At 41.3% G+C, this 25,650-nt stretch overlaps 2 protein-coding genes across 6 annotated transcripts in view; both read left to right on the top strand.

Annotated features, from left to right (window-relative positions):
• Nucleotides 1-581: 581 nt before the first annotated feature.
• On the top strand, nt 582-6,044 carry hmg20b (high mobility group 20B). Of its 3 annotated transcripts, none has more exons than XM_046049383.1 (9): nt 582-712; nt 1,064-1,165; nt 2,044-2,244; nt 2,634-2,754; nt 2,931-2,983; nt 3,090-3,156; nt 3,400-3,615; nt 3,870-4,002; nt 5,371-6,044. In XM_046049383.1, the coding sequence occupies exons 1-9, from the start codon at nt 665-667 to the stop codon at nt 5,381-5,383; spliced, it is 954 nt and encodes a 317-aa protein (XP_045905339.1). In that variant the 5' UTR covers nt 582-664; the 3' UTR covers nt 5,384-6,044. The 3 variants fall into 3 exon arrangements, with proteins under 3 accessions (XP_045905339.1, XP_045905338.1, XP_045905337.1); XM_046049382.1 differs by lacking the exon at nt 582-712 and adding an exon at nt 775-964 and having other exon boundaries at nt 2,934-2,983; XM_046049381.1 differs by lacking the exon at nt 582-712 and adding an exon at nt 779-964.
• A 15,614-nt stretch (nt 6,045-21,658) lies between these two features.
• The window catches only part of unc13a (unc-13 homolog A (C. elegans)), a 34,791-nt gene continuing 30,799 nt past the window's right edge, over nt 21,659-25,650 (top strand). For 2 of the 3 annotated variants that reach the window (XM_046049380.1, XM_046049378.1), the window contains exons 1-6: nt 21,659-21,749; nt 22,072-22,141; nt 22,766-22,812; nt 23,007-23,085; nt 24,717-24,791; nt 24,884-25,103. In XM_046049380.1, coding sequence (XP_045905336.1) covers nt 22,121-22,141; nt 22,766-22,812; nt 23,007-23,085; nt 24,717-24,791; nt 24,884-25,103 — 442 coding nt within the window. In that variant the 5' untranslated portion in view covers nt 21,659-21,749; nt 22,072-22,120. Of the gene's footprint in view, nt 21,750-22,071; nt 22,142-22,765; nt 22,813-23,006; nt 23,086-24,435; nt 24,442-24,716; nt 24,792-24,883; nt 25,104-25,650 lie in introns of all 3 variants that reach the window. The other variant, XM_046049379.1, reaches the window with a different exon arrangement.

Genomic DNA, 25,650 nt, shown 5'->3' with positions numbered 1-25,650 from the left:
TGGTGCAATATAAAATTATTCTGTGGGATTCTTGTGGGAGCATTATTTGATAGGGGATATTAGTCTAACAGAATACGCTACCCCTGAAATAATGAGATAATATAATAAAAAACAGAAGATTTCATAATACTCTGAGAGTTATAACTTTATGGGATTGGAAAAGGGAACACATAAGGTAGCATTTTTCGATAGGGCAGAGCAATTCGATAGAGTCTGCTATCGATTTGCGCTACGTTAGCATTTTTCGACAAGGCAGCATATATCGTCACAACACCGGTACACCTGGGGCGAGTTCAGCGCAGACAAAACGTAGCAAAACGGTTTTTTTCCAACGGAAACAGTGGCTCCCTGAACACCCTGTTGTGTACGTAAACGCACTGAATTTCCCTGCCTTCTTAACACCGTTGTGTTTACAAACCTGACTGGGTAACACCTGAGACACGCCCACCAAACGGGAGAAAAGATACCTCGAAGCCCATTGCAGAACGTTGCGCAACGTTGCAAGGAAACATGTCGTTCAATCTGAAAATGTTCCAAACCGGTGCAAAACATTTTGAGATTCAACTCGCCCATGGTAACTGCTTCGAATGTGGCATATACTGGTTTTGGGTTAAGAGGCGGTTCAGGGACCAACCAATCATGACTCTCGGTACCGACCAATCAGATGACAGACAGGGTTCTCTTCCTGTTTGGCCGAGGGACTCATTATCGGGTGAGTTAGAAAACGTTTATCTAAAAAAAAAAGTAGAAATAGTATAATATAAAACTACAGCTACAATTGTCCTGAGGGAATAAACATGATTGTATGCACGAATATATATTTCCCTGTATTTTCCTTGTAAAGAGTGAGCAGTTCGGCTTAGCTAACGTTTGTCCGTTGTTTGCTGTGGTTGTGTGTGTGGTAGCTAGCAGCCAGGTTAGCATTACTGTCCCCGTAGGGACAGTAATGCTAAAATGTACGATGGTGCGCATCTTTATTACAATTCCTCTCATATTATTCTGCTCAGATTTCTTCTAACGGCATAACCCTAACGGATTAAGATTCATTTCCTCACTTTCATAGTCAATTGCACGAACGGATATCATGGGAGGGATCAAACAAGAGCAGAGTGATGCATCACATCAGCCCAAACCTTCACATTCAGCAGATCAACCACAAGATGAGGTGGGTATTGCTACATCTCACCGGGATCAACATGACTTATAAATTCCTTTAATTTAGTCCTCGTTGAAGTAATAAGGCTGTCAAAATATTTAATTGGCCAGTTTGTTAAGGAGTTAATTAGTTTAGCTCCCATTTCAATAGGTAGCTGAAAGTAATTCGCACTAATACAACAGCCCGGCAACAAATCATGTCTTCATTAAGGTCATAATGTTTCAGGAGGGGACACATTAACAGAAATGTATTTAACTTTTTATTTATACAGGGTAGGTTTGATGAGGCATGCTATTTTATGGCAATGCCCTGTTAACAGTTGAGTAGACTAGTAGAAACAAAATAACAAGTATAGACAGTGCCACAAATTAAAACAGAAAACTAACCTTAACTGGAAAAATTACCTCCCACTTTAACGTAATACAATTAAACAGCATCATTAATGACAGCCTCCTAAATGAGAATTAACAACTCTCTGTAACTGTTTGAACAAATACCTAACAGTAGAACCTAGGATTTATAATGTGGATGTTGTATTACAGTGTAATAGAGCTGGGACAATTAGTTTATTAGTGGGTCAACATAAGATTAGTGGGAAGGGAATTCAATTATTGATTAATAGTTTAAGCCATTCTTTAAACGAAAAACCCCGCTAATTTGAATATCTTTGGGTTTTGGACTTCCAGACAAAACAAGCAATTTTCCCTATTGCCTATTTGCTGACATTTTACTGACCAAACCAATAATAGAGAAAATAATCAGCATATTTTCAATATTCAAGATAACTGTTTGCCGCAACCCCAGTATGTAGTAATGGTAGTTGTCTACTGAGCACAGATGAGTGAGCTGCCCTGACTTCACGATAGTGTTGTTCCCCCTCTCTGCAGCCCAAGAAGAGAGGATGGCCGAAGGGAAAGAAAAGAAAGAAGGTGCTACCTAATGGTCCCAAGGCACCAGTAACAGGATATGTCCGCTTCTTGAATGAACGACGAGAACATATGCGGGCCCGATACCCTGACTTACCATTCCCGGAAATTACCAAGAGACTTGGGGCAGAGTGGACACGATTAGCCCAGAATGACAAACAGGTAATTATTCACATTTGGAGGTATACATGTTACATACTTGTTGAATGACACTGTGAGCGATGGGTATGTAATGATGCTTTATTGCTGGGCCAGTTGGGCTAATATCCACAATTGCACACAGAAACCACAGTCAAGAATAGAATTGCAGGCGTTATCACTGTATTTCAGTTTTGCTGGTGTTTTATTTAGATTTTTAGAAGATATTTGACATCAGTGGTGTTTTTTGGCTCGATGGTTGTTAAATGTGCAGGCTGGCAAACATTTTTGTAATTAAAATCTCCTACATGATCTATTTCCAAAGAAAAAGCTCTTTAAAAAGGTTAAAAATAATCAAGGACTCGTCTGTTAGGCTTCAGTAAAGCAGCACAACATTATTTGTGCACTGACAGCGTTACCTGGACGAGGCCGAACGGGAGAAGATGCAGTATGCCCAGGAACTGAAGGAATATCAGCAGACTGAGGCCTATCAGATCACCAGTGCCAAGATACAAGACAAGAGGATCAAGAAAGGTGACAACAGAGCTGACGTAATATATGTCATGTTGGTTACTCATGCATGTGTTGTTTTTGTATTTTTAGAAATAACCACCACATCACCAGGGCAAATAGCAAGATAATGTATATTTGTTATCTCGTTACTCTGTGCCACATGAGCCGTAATAAGCACATATGTTTTTCTCTTTCAGAAGACACTCCATCTGTCATCATCAGTACTACCTCAGAGTCCTCTTTATCAAAGGTACATGACTCACCCATACCGTGTCACTGTATGTTCTGTTTGTATGCCATTTTCACATACATTTCAAACTAAACCAAGTTGTCTATTCTCAAATGATGTCCTTTAGGCTTCTGACCTCTCAAGCAGATTTGACATCCCTATCTTCACAGAGGAGTTCCTTGATCAGAACAAAGGTAACAGATGAACTGAAAACAGGAAATAATCACTCTGACGTATCACAAATCCAGCGTGTTTAATATGGCTGGGTGCCAAAGCTATGGCAGAATTGTGCAATTACTTTGTTAGCTAACAGGATATTTTAACATATTTCCTGACACTGTACAGTAAGTTCCATTGAACATTAAACAAATCATGTAACATGACATTATCTTATATGCTCATCAAATCCCGTTTTATTTCTCTCTCTGTGGTTTCAGCTCGAGAGGCTGAGTTACGACGGCTTCGTAAGGCTAACATTGAGTTTGAAGAGCAGAATGCAGTGCTCCAGCGGCACATTAAGGACATGTACAATGCTAAAGAGCGCCTAGAGGCTGAACTGGGGCTGGACGAGAAGCGTACCCAGGCTCTTCACCAACACTTGCTGGCAATTAAACACACATTGGTCAACAGTCTGTCATCAGTCCCCCTGCCAGGTTAGTAGTCTTTATTTAGTCAGAGGCAAAATGCAAGAGGGAAGACATGCTAGATGTTATTTATTTAGCCCTATAGTATAAATGCATTGATTTAATGTTATCATTGTTAAATGACTACTTGAGTCTTTAATATCTGGCAGTGAATACTCATTAATACTCCTAAAAATTGGATGGCCATATGAGTACTTAAATTCCATGAGGTTTCACCTTGAGAAAATGAGTGGATTTAATCCACCTGTGTCTTTTCTGAACAGGTACAGGTGAGACCGCATCTCTTGGGAACCTGGACTCCTACCTGAGTCGTCTCAGTGGAGTGCTGGAGGGAAACCCCCACAAGCATCGTGCCCTGCTTTCCCAGCTTTGCGAAGTCCTCTCTCATTTTGACAGGTAACTAATGTCTCCCAGACTCGACCTGGTGTAGGGTTGCAACATTAAAAAAGAAGATTGGGAGATCCAGTGCGCTGATACTCTGCTTCTTCTTCTAATGAATCCACTGCCCTTCACCTTGCCTAATTATAAGATTGGAGCTACACACAGTCATCATTTCTCCATCAAAGCATAAGATTAAACCAGACTTTAAACATGTATAATTCTGTGTGCTGGGTTTAAATGTTTCATCATCATTGAGTGGTTGCTAAAATATTGGGCTTCATATTCTTGTCCTAAACTTATTTTACTTTTTTTTCGTGGTGCTCATATGAGCGTCAGATTCGCCAAACTCTCTTAACTATAGAAACTTGTTGTAAATAGCTCTTTTCAGCCTGATGAATGTCACCTGTTCATGAGGAGATGTGCGTTCAAAAGATAGCAGCAATAAACGCCCCTGAAATTGCAGTTGGCAGTGTAAGTGTTAGTAGTATTAGGACCCAAAAGAGTTGAAGAATATTAATAGTACAGCTGCCAACAATGTGCCATCAGAGCAGCGCTGTACTGTGACAGACATTGAGTTGAGGATAATACTTGACAATGACCTGCTTGAAGACCCTGATGTAGCACTTGCAGGGAGAGAACTTTGCTTTGCCAAATTAAATATTCCATATTTAAACTACAAATTCATTAGATGAAGCCATTATAATGCTTAAGTCAGATTCGTGTGTTTTCCTGTGAAGGAAAGCAGACTATCCCTTTATGATCACTCTGGTCTGGACCACTCATACATTTTGTTGCCACAAATTCTCTAGTTCATGAATAAGGACCATTGCCTTTACGTTTGAGGTCCAGTGCTGTGAACAGTGCACACTAATCAGGTGCAGCCTTATAAGATGTTTTTTTTTTTTTCTTCATTGGTCAAACGTCAAGTGTCAAGGGCCGTTGTTTTTCATTGATCAGATGCTTTTATCCCCCTAAGTGGAGAATCTGGAAGAGCTTAATCATCTACTTAGTATACTACTATATAATACTATTATATGTTAGGTTGTTGGTTATGTAGGTGTATTGCAGTGTTGGTAATCCTCCAAGTCGTTACACAGACGATTGTTTTACTTGTTAGTCCATACATGAGTAGCATCAAGCCAAAGTGTATGTTCAGGTCTGCAGCAAGTTCATGGTGCCAGCGATGATAAGCTTGGTGAACTGCCTGACAAGGAGCAAATAGTTTTAGAAAATGTTCATTCTTCATTATTCTCCACATAATTATTTGACCTTAGTTCAACAGGACTCAACTTTCTCAACTTTCAATTCTGGTAGCCCATATATAATAGTTATTCCTGATATTTTTCTTTTTTTTCCTAACTGTGTGCTTTAATTCATTGTCAGTGAGAAGTTATGAGGAGACTCAAGCTGGAGACCCTTTAATTCCTGCATCAGAGGGACACATGACAGGCTCGATGGTATTAGGTCAAGTCAGTGCCATTCAGCAGAGCATATGGATATCTCAAGGATAGTAAAGGCAAGGGTATGAACACTTCCAAAGACCACACACACAGTCCATATCTACATGCCTCTTTTTAATGAATATGTGTATTCTGCAGAATATGTGTATTCATGCACATGAGTATTTTTGCGAATGTAAATCTGTGTGACAGTGTTGAGGGTTTTTTACAGTTCAGGAATTTCATCAAATGTAATGTAATTTTATCTTCTGATCTGCCTTAATTAAGTAAATTTGGATTGACCCTAATCCTATTGTGTAGAATCAGCAGTTACCTACAGGGCCATGACCTGCCCAATAAGACAAATCTAATTATTAGTTTACAATAAATGTCATTTGGCGTTTGGGGGGTGGTGAAAGTGTATGTAGTGTTATTTAGAATGCATGGAAAAAAAAAACTGGAAGGGGTGAAAATAAAATGTTGGAATTTACGTTGATAATGGCAGATTGTTGAATGGACAAGCAGTTTGACATGTTGTCAGAATATTATATATTTGTGAAGTATATTTGTATTTTCTGAAATGTTCATTAAACCATACTGAAAATGTTTCCAGCAAAAGGTGAATGTGTTCATTATTGATTATTTGAATCATTGTCAAACACGCCTAATTATTTGAAATATCCCATCTCAATACTGTAACGTTGCAGCTGATGTTGTGATCCAGCAGGGGGAGCTGTTGGCACACACAGGAAACGGTCTTAACTCTGGATGAGCGTTTAAGGTTTCATCAGTCTGGTTGTTGGCAGGTTTTTTCTTTAACTGAAAGGATGAAGGTGGGATGAACTTTGGTAAATATGCAACACGGCTGAGCCTGGCTCCGATTTTGCTAATGAGATACTCAAGGCACAAAGATGAACATCTAATGACAAATTATCTATTTCTGTATTCTTTAAAGTTAGGCACAGAAACAGTCCATCTGCTTCCTGTTAAGTTTCATTGAGCTAAATCACCTCACCTGCATTATTCGTGTGCGTCACGATTACCTTCTTACAGGAAAGTCCCAGCATCTCTGTGAAATTTTAAAATCTTTTCAAACTCCTGAATTGCTGGTGCATGCACCCCAAGAAGGGATAGCAGCCAATGTATGATAATTATTCACAAGGACAGTATGCCACTAGGCTGCACAGAAGCTTCCAGTTGAAATTCTGCTGAAGAGCCCCTGCCTTACAACTGACACTCCTGCATGTGAAGATGAATGTCCTTTCACTGACTCACTGCTAAGTAATTATTGCCCAGTTGCTTTCCACTCGTGTTTCCTTAAAAGTAGGGCTGGGTAACACTGACAAAATCAATTATCACAATGACACTTTTGATATTATGCGAGGATACCAATTGAGGAGTTCCTAATTCTCTGAGATATGTTCGGAAAAATATGGAGGGGGAGGATAATCATGGGGTGTTTCAGCACCCCCCCCCCCCCCCCCCCCCCCCCCCCCCCCCCCCCCCCCCCCCCCCAATCACCATCTCTGACGTCACTGCCAGGCGCTGTCCACGCAGCGGTGGTGCTGAAGCTGAACAAGATGGCTGTGTGTTGGGGAGCGGAGAGCTGAGACAGAAAGGGAGAAAAGGGTCTCATTTTAGACAGACACGCCATTTAAAAAAAAATAAAAAAAATAAAGGGACAAAGTGGATCGCAACGCTGGTGTTCACTCTCGAAGTGTAAAGAGTTTCATTTTAATCTGGCATCAGGAGCCCTGCCGGTCCCGGTCTCTGCTAGCGACGGCAGGCTTCTCCATCTCCAGCCCAACGTTTCATTCCCAGGCTCAGTGTTGCACAGATTAGCTCAATTACGGAAGCTCGTGAAGAAGCTGGACCCTGTACTAAAGGCGCAATTAAGAAATGTCATTGCTGTGTGTTGGAGGTAAGAGAAAAACTAACAGTGTCTGTTGCTGTCCCGCTTCTTCGACCTGCTCTGGTGCAGCTTAAATAGCTCCAAGTCTTGTCTTTTGGGGATTTACTTGTGACAATAACGATTCACCCATCAGTATTTTGGAATAGCCGCCTTGCACAGGGATTTTGCTAACATCTGCTGTGCTGTTAAATGGCAGTTTAAAGCAAATTATAGTTTAATCTATTTTCTTTTTCGACAAATCTCTCCCCTGAAATAGTTCATTCCATCTGTCTTGGATGACGCCCTGGGTTTATTTTACAAAACCTTGCATTGCTACAACCGGTTTGATTTATGGAGTAGGTGTATGCTTTCTGGCAGCCGCTGTCAAACGTAGTAAAACCAGATGCAATCTACTCTCAGTTTGTCCCCGTGTGACAGAAGCGTGGGGTGTTTTAGCCTATGTTATTTTTTGATTACAAATCATCTCCACTGCAGACATTTCATCTCAGTTTGCGCGAAGCAACAATAGGCGTGTGCAGTAGCCTACAACGTTTCTTAACAGTATTTCTTTAAGCCACGTGATTGGATGCAGCATCCTTACATTATATTTATCCTATTGATTGAGCTCTACAAGGACAACAACAATATGTTCTGTCTTTGAATAATTCAAAATCCCCCAATACTGTCCAAATTGGTTTTCTAGGCGGGCCCGACGTTGCACTGTATTATTAAAGCTTGTCAAATATCTTCCTTCAGTCATCGATGGTGTATGTAATTTTTTTGATTAAACCTATAATCTTGTCTATATTGTGAATATTTCTCCAGTGGAATTAGTAGAAAGTGGAGCTGAAAGAGATCTCATCTGTTTTACATTTAAAAGCTTTTCATGGATTCACCATAAGCCCTTAAATGTGCTCAATTACAGGCAGAGTATGTTTGGTCATATGTAAAGTCATGTTGTTTTTCATTGGTGAATCTGGAGTTTTCTTCTATGTGTGGGGAGCTCTAAATGGGACTAAAGAACTCCATTTATTAAGACTTTAACTCTTTGAATTAACCAAATCTGAGTCATTTGCTGTCAGATATTATTTAAATTGAATTGAATAACTGCAATATTTGCACCTAAACTGGGTGGATAGATTGTGCAAAATGTCTAGGGAGTGAAATACCATTATCCTGGGGATTTTGCTGGAAGCTTCTCAATAAGCTCTGGTCCTCCCCAGATCCCACTGTGGCAACCAAAAGTTTAGCCATTCATCCACATACACATCCTGTCATGCATCCTTGTCCTTGGAACCACACATTAAGTGTCATAAGGATTAAAAATGCTCCCATTAGTAATTGAGTTGGGGTTTTTTTTGCACTTTTCTTGTGTGTTACCACACTCAGAACCTCATACATGTTGTTACAGCATTCTTTCAGTACAGATCAACAGCTCTCTTAAATCCTCAATGAATTGGTATGAGTTTCCCAAGTTGCAACAGTTAATAACAACTCCTTAATAACTCCTGAGCCTAAAATTAGGAACACATTTGCACCATGCACGCTAAGATTTGGTTCTCATTTCCTTCCCTGAGACACTTATTAATAAATATGGTGCTCGATCTTATTTATCAGGGAGCAGTGAAGGAAAGATGGGAAATTGATTCCCTCAGATTCACAGAGAGGTTGGAGCAGGCTTAGTAGTGTTTATGAAGAGGCTGCTACTGTATATTGTTGACACCAAAGCTAGAGCTGGTTGCACAGATGTCAGGACGGAGATTCAGGCTCGTTGGTGGTCCCTTTATGTCTTGAAGCTTTGTTGGCATAGCAACCCCAAAGGTATTTTAGGTTTCTGCTGGCATTTTGTCATTAATTTCTACACACTCTGTTATGGGCCTGCAGCTAGGTTTATATTGATATTATACTTTTCACGCCAGCTGTGAGAAGAATGAAGAAATAAAGAGGAAAATACGCATGGCTGTTTACCTTGGTAACACGAGTTGGGCTACATTGCAGTAATGGTAATGTGGAATTACCTTGTCAGAGATGTGTGTATACTCTACTACCACATCTCGTGATGTTAGATGTAGACTTTGAAATGATAGCATGTGCCACAGAGGCTGAATAAGCATATTCAGATCTGGCAACCGTCCTATTACTGTCACCCCCCTGTAGCGAAATTCCAATTCATGCATGATAACAGAGTGAGCCATGAGAGACATCCTCATTAGCGTCACCTTCTTTCATTAAGGCATTATCCGGACACCTATTTAAGACTATTTACATATGTATTGAGATCATTAGGGAAGAAAGTCCTGCATTAGAAATAAATATGGCTAGTTCTGGGTCTTATTACCATTTCAAACACACTGCTGCGTTGCTGTAATAATGACTAGGGTTACTTGGAGTCTGGAAATAGTTAGGAGCAAATGTAGCAAGTCAGTTCAAGCTATATATACTGTTACATATAGCCTTGATACAGTAAATACTGTATATATACTGTAAGTCTGCATTGTCTTTACATTTTGCACCTACATTTCAGGTACAGATATTTTCAAATTCTAATATTTCTCACAGGTTTTCATTAGTTGTATGAATGGAGTATTCATTCATCAGTGACTACTATTACATACTTTTATAGCAGTTATACTCTAATCACTATTATTAATATCTTCCCAAAGGTATGCAGCAGCTGTGTGATTGAATTTGATCTTGCAGGACACAGGGACAAGCTGTAATGACCTCAGTCTTTGTAACCATTTGTAATTTAATCGTCTTTTTAAATCATCTTCACTTCATTCGCCGTCTGCAGGTTTATATTGCTGTGTCTGGTGTGGGCTCTTTGAAATTGTTTGATTGGAAAACCTCAAGAAATGAAAAGCCCCTTTGGCTCCTCTACATCAGGGCATGAGTGAATGTATTTGTCCAATTTTCAAACAGAAAATGGGATTCTTTAATTGCTGTGGCAGGTGCTCAACATTTTCTGTTGAGGGTTTGCAGAAAATATGCAACACTTTTTCCCCCACCTACTCCCCTTCACACATTCCCTGTGCTGTTACTGCAGCAATGGTGGTTTAGTCTTATGCCTGTGAGCTAAGAGCCCCCCCCCCCCTTTCCGGCACCCCCCGCTCCTGTCAAACTGAAGTGGTTATTTTTAGTGTTGGGGAAGCAGCCCGCTCTGCCTGCATCCAGCTGCACAGAGAGATTAATGGAGCACGAGAGAAAGACATAGAAAGGGAGCACACGTGCATCCTCGCCACATGGCAGGGGGAGCTTGTAGGAGCGAGTGATTGAGTGGGTGACGGAGAGAGAGGACCAATGACTGGCTGATGGGGAGGAGAGGACAGTGTATGTGTGAGAGGGAGGGTTTTGGCAAGGATGCAGCCAAGGAGCATCTGTCATTTACTGTCTATTTAAAGCAAAGAAAAAAAGTAATTTGAATGCCTCTTTGTCAAAGTCATATTCAGTGCTTCCATGGAAAAGAACCTTCCATGCCCCACAGGCATGACTTGCCTCGTCAGCAGCTAAAATATCAGGAAGGGGATTTTGCTTTGAAGTTGGCAAAGAAGCACAAGCTCCACCAGACCAGTTACTCCGGCACCTGCCTCATGAATCAGACACATATTTAAGTGATAAGCGTTATCCTAAGGGTTTGCTGGGGTGACTTTAATTTTAGTTGCCAATTTGTCCTCAGTGATTATCGTGCTTGCTCTGCTCTTCCTGACTAAGGAAATGACTCAGAATGTGTTTCTTTGTCAGCATCACCTTTACTACTCAAATTATTAGGCTTTTCTTGATTGAACAACAGGGATTATTTATTTATCTTTCTCTATTATAGAGTTGGACTTTAGGTCATATATTATAAAGTAATTCTTCTTGCAGCCAAGCCACCTGACCAGGGAGTTTTTAAGGGCTTGTTGTTGAAGTCCAATTAGTTGATTTTAAATGATTCCTTGTATTTCCTTCCTGAAATGTAACATCAGTGAAAAGAGGCAATCAGCAGGGATTAAAAACCAGAGCTCTGAATATTAATACCTCACTGCTGAACACGGGGATGCTGGGTATCGACAGGGTGCCGGATTGAATGAATAATGAATAGGCTTTTGACGTCACTGGTTTTAAAAGTCAGTCTGGTACCTTCAGAGGTCCCTGCGTGGAGGAGCTGGAAGTGGCACCTCGACATAGCCTCGTCTATGTGTGTGTTAGACAAAAAGCAGCGCTGCTCTATCTTTTATCCAACGCCTCCCGTTGTCAACCATGCAGGAATATATACACACACATCATTCAGAGAGGACGAGGCATGTGGCCGCTCTCCTACCTGCCTGGCGTCACCTTTTACTCTCACCTGCACAAACTGTCCTTCTGGCCCTGTGACTCAGAGATCCTGACACCTCCTGCTGAACAGACACAGTCTTTCATATTGAGATTGTGGCATTCTGCCCAAAAGAGGAGGAGAGGAGTCCCAGGCTGAGAAGATCAGACTCTCTCCAACCCCACTCCCCCTCTAAAATGCCAGGCTCCTGTCAATCACCAGCCAACCAGTATAGGCCTGAGAAAAGCCTTTGTAGATTCACTGGATGCTGTTGCATTAGCAGAACATCAGCATCCAGTGAAATGTTTCAAACCTGTCACATTAGCACATTTGGAAATGTGTTATTTTAGCTCACATTTTAGCTTCTAGTCACTGATTTCTTGTTCTTTTCTCAATTTGTTTGCAGTGAAGAAAGCCAAGCTTGATGGACCCCAAGGTGAGTTTTGACCCGCTGATATCATCCATTTGTTTCTTATTTTTACTGAATCAGGTTGTTCCATATAAACACACACACACAGTAGCGTGACTAATGGTATTTGTTTTTTACTTTTTACAGAGAAATTTAACACGTACGTGACCCTGAAGGTGCAGAATGTTAAGAGCACAACCATCGCTGTGCGCGGCATTCAGCCATGCTGGGAGCAGGATTTCATGTTGTGAGTGCTTCTTGCCCTCTCTCACGTCTCCTGCCCCCTTTCATCTCACTATGGCGCTCCTTCTTTCAGCCCCTGTCTTCTGTTAATCTGGCTATGCAGTATTGCTTAATTCTTTCCTGCACAATTTGGCTCACAATTTCTTACTCTTACTCTTCACACCTACTTGTCTTCCTTCTCTCTCACCTTCACCTATAGTGCAGTGACCCTTTTCTCTTCTCCTCCTCTTGCACCCACAAAGTTAGAGTTGTGGTTGTATGGACAGAGGGCTTTTCCCAGGTCCCAGGTTGGCAGAGCACTGCAGATGCAAAGTCATATTAATATATAAGTAGTTTTAAACTATAGGCATTAAATAAGGAATGAATACAGATAATTCACATGAATAGAGATGTCACCTCAGTGGTTCAATTCTTCGGCATACAGATGTTATGCAACATAAGCCACCAGCTGTGGCATTTGTACCCCCTAAAAGGAGTTATTTTTGCCCTCTTCCTCCTGCTTCCTCTCTGGGTCTCTCCAGCAAAGTTCACACAGCCAGTGTCCAGGCGTCATGACACCTCATAACTCCAGAAAGTTGTCTGAAAAGGAAAAAAACAGCCTAACACAACAGATAAAAATGAGTTATCTTGCCATTGTACTGTTGTTATGTTTAATCTATTACAGCATATCTCTAAACTAAAAATCAGCTCTTACTTTCTTTCCCCTTTTTAGATCCCTCACTTTCTCCATCTCCTGCCACCTTCCTCCTCTTCTTTTTTCTCTTCTGTGAAGCAGAGCACCATTCAGCCATTTGTGAGATTACTTCCTTGGCTCTCAAGAAAACAGAAAGATGTATTTTCATATCAAAGCTGTGGCTATTATTAGGTTTTGATTCACTTAAGGCAGCCAGAAGGCTTGGGGAGAGGCACTGTTGGGCAATGAGATCTGATAATCTGCCAGTCATATTTGAAATCACTTTACAAATCCTAGCTGGTATGAGTGATGCTTGATGGAAAAAGGGGGCAAAGAGTTCACTTTTGTTTGCCATACAGAAATATAGATCCCTGCCTCTGCTGTTGTCCTGTCTGTGTTCTCTCTTATATCCTGCCGGCAGCCCCGTTGACAATCACCAGCTCTTTCCATCTTCATGCTGAATGACTCATTTCCCTCAGCAGATTGAATCACAGTGCATATCCCTCACCAGATTTAAGTGCAGCTCCTGATGGCATACACTATATTTCTTTCTTTACGCAGTGAGGTTTCTGTATACAACCCTGTCTCCACTCAGGTCTTTATAACATTCTGTGGTTTTTTACTGTTTCCTCTGCTTTTTCCTAACTCATTTCTCTTTTTCTTAATCTGCCTCTGCCTCTTTCTGCTGAGCAGCGAAATAAACCGCCTGGATCTGGGCCTGACAGTGGAGGTGTGGAATAAAGGGCTGATCTGGGACACCATGGTGGGCACCTTATGGATCCCACTGCGCAACATACGACAGTCCAATGAGGTACGCTCCACCTCTCTCTCTGGCTCAGACATCCTCCAGTGTTAGATTTTATTAGCTTACTGTTTTCTGTTTCTGAAGTGGACAACAGATCAATAGCTGCTACATGATCATGTATAAGAAATAAACCAACAGTAAGTAAATAAACAGCATGTATTTAAACAGCAAGTGGTAAATTGTTGTTGTAATGATGGAGATTCGAATTTTGTTTTGAAAGTGATCAGCATTGGTTAGCAGTAAGTGCTCTGATTTGTTTTATTTTTTATGTTTCAGTATTTGTTGATAGCGCTTTTCCAACTGCACACTGCTTTCATTTTTAATCTAGTCCTCCTGCATAATATAACACATTTCCTGATGCCTGTAAAATATATTCTATTGGGCTTGTTAATTATGTGCACAATGATTTGGAATTGATTAAATAAGCCACTTAATGAACTTAGTAACTGTAGGTAAATACTTGTTTGGCTAACTGGTGATAATGTTCTGTGATGAGGTCAGTAGTAGTAGATCAGATCAGTAGGTACTTTTTTACCCAATCTAGGATGATGTTTTTTTATTTATTAGTTCAACATTTTGGAAAATACACTTATTGGCTTTGTTGCCGAGAGTTAAATGAGAAGTATGATCGATATATTAAGTATGAAGCTAGAGCCAGGAGGCAATTAACTACCGGAGCCTGGGGGAAACTGCTGGCCTGGCTCTCTCTAAAGTTCAAAAATACGACCACGACCACCTCTAATGCCAACTCATTGTATCTCGGTTTTTAAATTCGTTTACAAACAGATATGTAAAAATGACAAGTTGTGGTTGACGTGCTGTAACTTGTCCTTGGTGAACAGCTGCAAAGCACAGTGATTTTTTCAAATCCAAAGCTTTGAGATTTAGTCAAAGCTAATGATAACGTGGAAATCGAACTGAACTTACATTTCTTATTTTCTTCATTACTTTATATTGGAGATGCTGAACAATGACAGACCTCAAGTACAATACCAAAAGGTATTTTTATCATGCACTAAGTATTGTGGCATATTTCATAGTCCTCTATCTTTTCAGGAGGGCCCAGGCCAGTGGCTGACCCTGGACTCTAATGCAATCATGGCTGAGAATGAGATCTGCGGAACCAAAGACCCGACCTTTCACCGGCTGCTGCTCGACACCCGCTTTGAACTGCCACTAGGTTTGGCTTTTCATGATAATTGTATTAATCCCACTTGGTGCTTCATTCTGTAATTTGTTCCATTTATATATGTTAGATTTTAGATAAATGGATATTCTTCTATAAAATGTAAAAAACAAACAAACAAAATAACAAGAAAATACATTCCCACTGTTGTTAGTAATAGTACTTCCACTATCATTGTTATTATAACAATGATAGTGGAAGTACTATAAGTGGTATACCATTTTTAGCACTGCTAGTCCTAATACTTTTACATTCACTACTAATGCTGCTGCTGCTACTTCTACTTCTACTAGTACTAACACTACCTCTGGGGCTGTTACTTGAGATATAGAGTTCATTTTTGACCTTGGAAATAGCAGTTGGTAATACAATCTCACCACAAGGTCCATTTGGCTGTTTGGCTGGAGATTTCGATTGTAAGTGAAAGCTTTGGGTCCTCAGAAAAATACAATTTCAACACATAATTTTATCACATCTAGGAAGATTGTGTGATATGATCACAGAGGATCATATCAGAGGAATATACAGAGAGACATATGTTGGACATACGTCCAATATCAGATGTGCTGAGGCGAGGAACATGATGAGTGTTTTTGTTGTGTGCTGCAGACATTCCAGAGGAAGAGGCCAGGTACTGGGCCAAGAAACTTGAACAACTAAATGCAATGAGAGATCAAGATGTAAGAACTTCATTCTTTTCTACATTCCCATCACACACTCTATTTATTCCTTCATTTTACTGTGTTTTATCTTCCACTCGGCCATTAATAACAGAATTGCCAGAGTCAACATTTTTACCAGCAAATTTCCGCAGAAGAAGTGCTGGATCTTATTTTCCAAGATGTCTGTTGTTGTTTATCCCTCAGTATCAAGAAGAACAGGAGCGACCGCTCCATGCACCATCCACACAATGCTGTGAGTGTCAGACGCCGCTTCTGCGTCCACCTCCTCCTGTTCTGTTGTGTCTATTTTACGCCCCTTATCTTTTTTTTCTCTCCTCACTCCCTCTGCTCAATCGGTGTGACTCGTACTGATAAAGGGACTAGACAGGAGGTAGAAATTAAGGCTCCTAGATGAAGCAAAGCATGGAAGATGGGAGGGAGGGAAGCTGATGGGACAAATCACGCATGCAAGCCTGGCTGAACACTAGAATGACTTATAGGTGCTAGATGTGTGATGAATATGAACTGACATATGCTGGGTTGTCAGACACACACCACCCTGGCTGTCTGTCTAGTGATGATGACACAGGGAGCAGGTGGATAAGTGTGCATAGCATAAATCTGTGGACACAGGGTTTGGGTTGGTGGCATGATGCTTGTGTGTGTGCAGAGATGATGTCAGCATGTGCATATTTTTTGTTCTTAGTTACTTAGCAGCACCAAGGCCAGCAGCATTTGAACTAAAGCTGATTTTGATCTAAGCTTTTTGAGCTTCTCGTGTTTTTCTTCACTCGCACACATACAAACACTGATTTACCTCATTTATGAACCCTCTGCAAAATAGGTCTTTCTCAGGGCTATAAATCTCCACGTTTGTTTACCTGGCTTTGTGGACTGCTGGTGTGTTTAATTTGTAGCCCAAACCTAATTTGTTTTTTTCCAACCCTATATCTCCTTGCAGGTAATTGGAGTCTGTGGGGAGATCAGCAAAGTAAGTTTCTTTCATGCGCTTCTGCTATAATGACTTGGAGTAATTCTGTATTTATTGTCCATGTCTCACTTAATGTAATGATCTCCTTGTGTAGTTTTCCTCTGAGACCATTAGCTGCCTTGAAAATATATTTTTTCCTCCACACATCCCCTCTGAACTTCCTTTCAGTTCGTATCCGTAATCTCCTGACAAATTTAAAGTCAAGCTGTTGGAATTAAATTGAGTAAAGTTACATTAAAATAACCTATGTGGTGTTTGTTGAGGATACATATGAGTTTTTTCCAAGGATGTAATTTCCCCTGGGGATGGGGGTGTCATGCAAGCGTAACTCATTGGACTGCCATATACTATCTGAGTCACCTTCAATTGTTACTGTGCACTCAAAGCAACAAGCTTAGCGAGCAGCAGTGACTGGTGCCAAGTGCAGTGGAGAGTTTTTTTTGCCCCAGGTCTTGCCTCGTAGGCTACATACCTTTCTTACCTTGCTTATCTTTCCATTCTTACTGTATTGCTGGAGGTTGATGGTGCAGTATGCAGCCTTACATGAATAACTGTAGATACTACTGAGGACTGAAAAAAGGTTATGTGCACTATAGATATTATATAATAATCTACATTTTGATTTACATTTAATATTCTCCTTAAAAGAATGCTAGAATTGAACATCAAAAAATATAGATTATTTTTAAATATAGTCAAAAATAAGATCAAAAACATTAATTTACTACTATTTAGTATACAAATACTGTATAATACAATTCTGAGCCATGAACCTCTTCTCATCTCGCCCCCTCACTTTGTCCCCGCTGTGTTTGTGTGAACAGACGAGGATCCAGACAGCGCCGTGGATGACAGGGACAGCGACTACCGCAGTGAGACCAGTAACAGCATCCCGCCTCCCTACTACACCACCTCCCAGCCCAACGCTTCCATGCACCAGTATCCCATGAGGCACCAGCACTACAGACACTCCTACAACGACGACATCCATGAGCTAGACTACGACCACAGAGTCATGAGGTAACACGCACCCTGCAGCCACTACATAGCCACAACTGAGACTGAGTTTTCTTTTTATGAGATTACCATGCCGGGTTGTCAGAAAGTATCAGCAACAGGGAGAAAGGATTCTTTTTGGTGAGAAAGGAAGGAAAAATCCCTAAAGAAGAAAGACTGGTTAATGTTGACGATATAATATACACATCCCTTCTTAAACAAATATTCCTGAAGTGAATAACTTTTAGCCCTGAGACAGCTCAGCCCCCGTGGCCTTGTTTTGTTTTACTGTGCTGTACATGGTAACATGCTGTCCCACTGTGCTCTCCTCCTCTAGAGAATAACCCTGGCCTCAGTGTATACAAGCATGCTGGGGCGCACAGTTCTTTGTATACAGGTCATGTATGAAGTGGGCCTTTGTGGTTATCTTTTCTGTGCGTGTGTGTGCATGTGTGAATGCCTGTGTGCGTGCCTGCATCTTTGTGTGCACGTTGAGTGTGTGAGCATCAGGTAAACTTGTGTGACTTGTTGTGCAGAAAATTAATGGATTTCTGAACATAACAGTATTGCTGAACATTTTTGGACATTTGTTTCAATGGCGACAGATGTTTCAAACTCATGCATTGCTCAGAAAGCTGAAACAGAAAGTTTGTCCTGTTGTTGTTCATTTGGTTAGATTTAGGTGGGTTAAACAGATCTTCAAGTGCTCAGCCTCTGTGAGAGGTCCTTGTGCAGAAACGTAAAGAATATCTTTTAATTTTTCAAGTCTGTCTTTGTACAACAGTCAGATGTTTATATGAACATTTAAATAGGTTTTGTTTGCTGTAATACTTTTTCCAGTTTATAGCAGCCAGTAAGAGATCCATTTCTAATAAAATCAAGTAGATATAATTTAAAGTAACAGTTTGTTTAGTAAAAAAAATCCCTCTTTGTGTTTCCACTGACAGTGTTTCCTTGTTGTGCAGTAGAGGGACACTAAAAAAGAAGAACTGGAATATACCTGCTTCATTCAACTGTGCATTTTACTTACATTGTGAGCACAATAGAAAGGGGTCATTTAATGGACAGTATGAACAGGATGAATGATTACAGCCAGCAAATTCTGCTTCAGTGGTCACAACCGGCCATTGTTTCAAGACAGGCTTGAAAAACTGTGAACCTATCCTTTAACCAAGCAACGCAGCGGCTCAGTTTGGTTAGAGCTTTCTTTGAAAGATTTGCACTGAGCTCTACTGATGCTCCTCTCCCACCTCTTCCCTCCTTCCTGCCTTCCTCCTTGCTCCTCTTACCAGACGCTATGATAGTTTAGACTCGGCCACCAACGGGCGCAGCGATATCGACTCAGGCTCAGGGTCGAGCCGGCGCACCAGTCGTCAGTATTCTCTAGACAGTAGGCATTCACTGTCCGATAGGTGGGTCTCTGTACCTCCTTTCCAATTCCTCTTCCTCCTCCTGCTCCAGCCTGTGACTCCGTCTCGCTGTGACGTCAGTGGTGGACTTGTCCCGTCCTCCTCGCTCACTGTGCTTGCATGCATGCGCTCTTACCCTATCTCTGTATATGTATATTCTGTACTTTTTATAGAGAACTACTGGTCCTGCATCTCTATTTACTGTGTTCCTGATGAAGATTCCCAAATCAGTTTCACAAAAATATGCATCATACTCATCTTCACCTTTGTTAAACTCTTATAAGTTCTACGTAGTTTTGTGTTTATGTGTGTGGGCAAGTGATTGACAAGATGCGTGTATGTGTGAGTTGTTTCATAACACTCAGAGACAGAGAGGTTAATTGTTGGTTGGAGTTTGTGGAAGAGCCTCTGTGTGTGTGTGTGTGTGTGTGTGTGTGTGTGATAATCTGTTTTCACAACAGCCTGTTATTACAGCCTCATCTTGCATGTGAGACTTTAAGAAGAGCCCTGTCTTATTCTGAGTGTCCTTTACTTGGTAATTATACATATTTAATTTTCACTTATAAGACAGCAGGATGCCTTCAGCCCAATAATGGGGCCATAGCAGAGAGGCCATGACAAATTACATTAATTTTCATCTTAATTTCATTTTTTTTTTTTATTCTTTTCTAAGAAAGAGGGCAGACATGTATTTAGACTCATTATGCAAGCATTTGTCACTGTCTGTGTCAGACTTCGTGTCTGGACAGGAAGGAGATTGTGAGGTAGGTGATGAATAGAAAAGAACAGGGGTGTCATGATTTAGTGTTTGTGTGTACATTCACCCGTACTTGTGTATTCCCTCTGACTCACAGTTCGAAGCCGTAATACATTTCTCTCCTTTACTGCTCCTGCCCCATACGTTATTGAACCAACATGACTGTAATCAATAGAGACGAAACAATAAGTGTGAGTGCGTGTCTGTTTTGTGTGTGTAAGAAATTATTTTTGCATGTGTCTCCAGTCTCTCTCTGACTCATGGTCTGTCTCAATGTCTAATAGCCTCATTCATCATCGTGGATAAATATTATTCACTTATTTATCTGCAAGAGGCTGTTTTTGTTCTGCCAGGATTTTAAATTACCCTCAACCTCTCCAGGTTCACTTTCTTTCATTTGAGTAGGCCTATTTATATATTTTTATATGGTGTGGGTTTCTGTATTAATTTGTGTGTGAATTAGTATCCATAGTAACCTTTCCCATTACTAAAAAGATTATTCCCCTTCAGTTGCATAGATGCATCACTAGCCAAAACCCACCTGCTCAGAGTTTTCTTATTGGTTGGTTTAAAAGTCACTCCTCTTTTCCTATTGGTTAGCTGTCTCCCTCTTTGGCCCCGACACAAGTTCCTTAAGTGCCAAACTCCTAATTGTGCAAGTGTGGGAACTCCCTTAGTTTACTTTTAAACCTGTGTGGGTGTGTTTATGTAACAGCTGTCTGTATCTTCCCTTCCCTCCAGTCCCACAGACAGTCGGTACGCCTCGTCAGGCGAGTTGAGTCGAGGCAGCTCTCAGCTCAGCGAGGAGTTTGCTCCTGAGGACGGCGAGAGCTTGCGAGGTTCAGAGTTCTACGATGAAAATGACTCCTACCACTCCTGCCACTCCTCCGTCAGCTACGGCAAAGAGGATTCCCCAGTCTGGGATGGGGAGGACCACCAGGGGGTCTACAGCGACGAGGGAGGCTACCTCAAAGATGGAGGGGAAGAGGGGGCGCTGTATGCCGAAGAGGATGGAGACATGTACACAGAGGAAGGAGAGTACTACGAAGATGAGGAGGAGATGCCTTATGAGGAAGATGAAGATATGTATCCACTTGACGGCACACTCAGTGAAGACCAAGAGCCGCCCTACACCCCCACACCCACAAGCACTGCCCCCACCCTTTTGCCCCCCTCCGAAAGTCTGTCCTCCACAAGGCCACCGCTGGAGAAGCAGGCGTCATTGCATCAGCAGCAGTCTGGCCATGATCAGCCGCAGCCCCCCAGCACAGCTCCCGGTCTACCTCCACTCGCACAGGAGAACACGTTGCCCCCTTTCAGCACAGAAACCACCAAGTCTCCATTTGCACACACCCAGCCAGCTCTGTCTACCACCACTACATCCACCCCCACAACAACCTCACAGGTTTCAGCTACCAAGCCACTGGAGCCTGAGCCCAAGTCCGAGGTACCGCTGGAGGCACCTCGACCCACCGAGCAGCCTCCAACAGCAGAAAGTGTCCCTCCAGCTCCTGAAGAGAAAACAGAAGAGCCACCTGTTCCAAGGTGAACACTGTTCACACACTTCAGCTTCATACAGGAAAAATAAGGTTTCACACACTGTCAACACTAATCCTCCAAAAAATCTGAATCCTTCATTTCCCTTAAAGCAACGTATTGCCACCTTTCATTAGACCCTCCCTGCCTGATGACATGATTATTTTCTCAGACTTTTGAGAGCTAGTTTAATATGAGTACTCCTCGTGACATGTTAAATAAACTTAGAGTGCAAAATCAGTGGAGTGCCCCTTTATGGTGTTTACTTCTATTAGTAAGTGATAGTTATCTTCATAATAACTGTACATTTACTACATTAGCTAACAGAGCGCATATATGAATGAAAAATGTTGTTCCTTCTTCAATTATTCTTTTAGCTTCCCAAATAGGGAAATCATGGAGCCTGGTCCTGCCAGAGCCAAAGCCAACTGGCTTCGACTTTTCAGCAGAGTACGACTACAGCTGCAAGAGGTATAGCCTTTATATGTGCGTGTGTCTCCTAGTGTATCTTTGTGCACAAAGGTGTGCATTCATGCCAGGTGAATGCCTGGGTAATATGTCTTCTCTGTTGTTACTCTGCTTCAATTCAAAAGTCTACAACTTGAGCTCACTGACTTGTTGCATCAGTCCCTGCATGTCCTACTGTTACTGTGTTTTTTTCCAGCTTTTGTTGATTGGTCCACCATTTTCCCCATTTTCTTGGTTATTGTTGTGGATTATATTGTCTTGTGTTTATTTGATAGTTTCTGTTTACCCCTTGTACTGTTTTGCCATTTCATTATTTTCTTTTCAGTTGTTTCCCATCCTCGTAGCGATTTGCATGTAGTCCATTCTGATTACCCATGGCTGGAGCAGACCCTCAGGTGGGTGTGGCCAGTAGTGTGTTAATCAATCTAATCTATATTGAATGTATCCTGTGCGGCTCATAGAAAAACAACACATCAGAAGCTGCTGTAAGCCTGCTAAGTTTAATTTTCAAAGTCTGCCATTTATACTAATCATGACTATTTCTGTGCATCTGTGTGACGTGAGTATCAGCGCCATGAGTCAGTCTTTGAACAGGCAGGCAGACAAAGAACATGTCTTTCAATAATAGAGAAGATAGAATTAGAATAATTATTGCACGCACGGCCATCTGGCTACTATCTACTATCTACTATTACTATGATTCTCAAAGACAGAAGCCACTGATGAGGTCAATAATCCCCACACTCACTCAGAAAGACACAACTCAGCTTTACCACTCTCCTCATCTCCTCCTTTTTCTTTCTATCTCCCACAGTTGCAGTCATTATGGTTACAGCTACTAGTGAAACCATGAAATAGTGCTTTTTGCTAAGGAACACTAATACAGTATCTCTCGATTTTGTTGTTCTCTGTAGAAAGAACAATATAAAAGTACTATGTGAAGTACTGTAATTTGCTATGCTTCCTATTTTTCCAACTACATCTCTAATGGCACCCTGCTTGCCTCTCTTTCTCTTCAGGCCAGAGGTGAAAGTGTTGGCATCGCCTCTCTGCTTTTATCAGCAGGGTAAGTAACCATGACGCTGTTACTACTATGACCATTGAAAATCTATAACTTGCCAACAGAAAGGCAAGCCCATGGCCTTAATGTCCGAATGCATTGATTGTCTAATTGATTTGTCATGTCCAGGTTCAAGTTAACAACTGTAACTTAAAAAATAGCTGGTGTTGAACCCTGCTCTCTGCATGTTTTGTCTCCAGGATGGGTGGCGCTCTGTATAGCATTGACAGCATGCCAGATCTCAGGAAGAGGAAAGCTATGCCTCTGGTCAGAGATCTGGTGAGTTTCTGCACTAATCTCTTATATTCCCCAAACTGTCTCATATCTCTCCTGTCCATCTATCACTCAACTCAGCAGTCAGCACTTTCATCTACTAAACCTTCTCCTGTTTTCCTTCTGATTCCCTGCTGTCCTTTCTCATCTTATTATTACTCTTTTTACCAAATTGTACTTTTCTTTTCATCATTTCTCCTTTTTACTCCTCTTCCTCTCTGTCTATTTACCCACCGCAGTAGATCCACTATGCTACCAGAGAATACATTTCCCTGCTGTTACAGCCTGGCAGGGATGTCTGCTAGATGTCATTTAACAGACCATTCATTGTGCCCATGACTCCCTGACACTGCCTAATTAGGCATAAGACTTTGGGAAATATAAATCCTCTGGATAAATCTTTCAGCTTTTACTAGCAAGTATAGAGAAATCTCAGAATCTGGATGGACACACATTGTATCACGTTTCAGCTTTTCAGAAAGACAAATGAAAGAAAGGAACAATTTCACATTTTGGGAAATACCCTTGTTTGCATTCTTTCCAAGAGTTAGAAGAGAAGATTGATTAACTGAGCAGCCAGAAGTCTGGAAGGTGGGGAAACGGCTTACCTGGTAAACCTGAGCTTTAGTTGTGCTGGCAGGCTAGCTGGTTCCCCCTGTTTCCAGTTTGTGCTATGTTAACTGGCTGCAGACTGATCAGAGTGGTTTCAATTTTCTCTAACATTTGGCAAAAAAGCAAATAATTTTACAGTGTTGGACAAAATTTTGAACTATTTAATGCAAAAACACCCTTTGTAGTGGAGGCTAGGGGAAATTGGCTCTTTATATTAACTGCCAGGCAAAACTCAGTGTGCCATTTTCCTAAACACACCAGATCCAAGCGTTGCCACACACAAGTAATTATCACAGATGACTGTCTTCATTATTAATCTTGCTGTCACAAATTTACAGTCACTACGCACTGAGAGGCTCAGGCAGGTGCACCATTGTTTCTCTTCCTCTCGCTTTCACACATGCACACACACACTCGCACCATGTCAGACTGTCTCATGTAATTGATCGGACAGTTATCACAGGCTATTTCATTTAAATATCAAATGCTCAAGTTTGGTTGCAGCTGTGACTTCGTAAAAGTCTCCAGATCTGACTATACAGTCACTTTTTTTGATTCACACCCATGCTTTTATTGTGGAAGTCCATTCTTGTTTAATCACAATAATTACAGTATGCACAATGAATGCATCATTTCTCAACATCTCTTTATCATTTTTTACTCTCAATGGAAATTTACCCCTCTTGTCTTTTTCTAATTTAAAATCTCTCTCTTATTCCTCCTACCTTAACTGCCCCGCTACAGGCTATGGTGAGTAACACCAACACCATTTGCCATCAAAACACAGGTTACAAAGGTGTATTTTTCTTGTGTCTTGAGCAAACTGATCACTCTTAAGAGAGGAAGCACTTTAAATTCTGCACCTTTCACCTTGAGTTTACTGTAACTATTCAGGGGAATATTGCCAGACAGTAAAAATACAAAAAAAGTAAATTGCTTCATTAACTGCACCGAGATTTGTTTTGAATAAGATATCAAGGTTGGTAGCTGAAAGAAACTGACCCCTCCTCTCTCCTGCCACTCAGTCCTTGGTTCAGAACTCCAGGAAGGCAGGCATCACCTCGGCCCTGACGTCCAGCACACTGCATAACGAAGAACTGGTCAGTTACAATATTAACTCACATGTCAAAAGTCATTCCAGCACATTCAACACCCAACTGACCATGCACTTCTCACTTCTTTATCCTCGTAGAAGAGTCATGTCTACAAGAAGACCCTCCAGGCCCTCATTTACCCCATCTCCTGCACCACCCCACACAATTTCGAAGTGTGGACAGCCACCACGCCTACTTACTGCTATGAGTGTGAGGGACTGCTGTGGGGTATTGCTCGCCAGGGCATGCGCTGTACAGAGTGTGGGGTCAAATGCCACGAGAAGTGCCAAGATCTACTCAATGCTGATTGTCTGCAAAGTAAGTGAAATGTCGCAAAACATTAATCCTGAAAACTGGATTGAAAATACGATGCTGTAATTTAAATCTAGCAATGACACCACTCTCATGTCTGTATGTTAAATACAGGGCAATAGCCAGGAGACAGTTAGCTTAGCTTAAAGCACAAAAACTGGAAACAAGGGGAACATGTAACACACAACAAACATATGCTTTGAATGTTGTTGTAAGGTTTAGACAAATGAGATATAGCGTGTTGATTTGTGAGGGTTTTTTGGTGCTAATAGGCAGATTTTGTTACCTTCAAACAGTCAGGCTGGTGTCATATTGACAGCACAGATACAAGAGTGGTACTGATCTTCTCATCTAACTCATAATAATAACATTCTGGGATATATAGGAGGCGCAGCTTATGCCCACATTGTATTTACAGTGACAAAGGATGCTAAAATATAGTATAAAATATTCACTGGAGCCTAATAACCATTTGCTGACTTTATGTTTTAGACTTCTTGCTGCGTTAGGGCTGCTTTTACAGTGAACTACCTAGTCCATTTATTTCCTCTTT

The sequence above is a fragment of the Micropterus dolomieu genome, linkage group LG05 (genome assembly GCF_021292245.1).
Source record: "Micropterus dolomieu isolate WLL.071019.BEF.003 ecotype Adirondacks linkage group LG05, ASM2129224v1, whole genome shotgun sequence".
Taxonomy (NCBI): Eukaryota; Metazoa; Chordata; class Actinopteri; order Centrarchiformes; family Centrarchidae; genus Micropterus; species Micropterus dolomieu.
The sequence above is the reverse complement of the archived record's forward strand: the minus strand, read 5'-3'. Positions and strand labels throughout refer to the sequence as shown.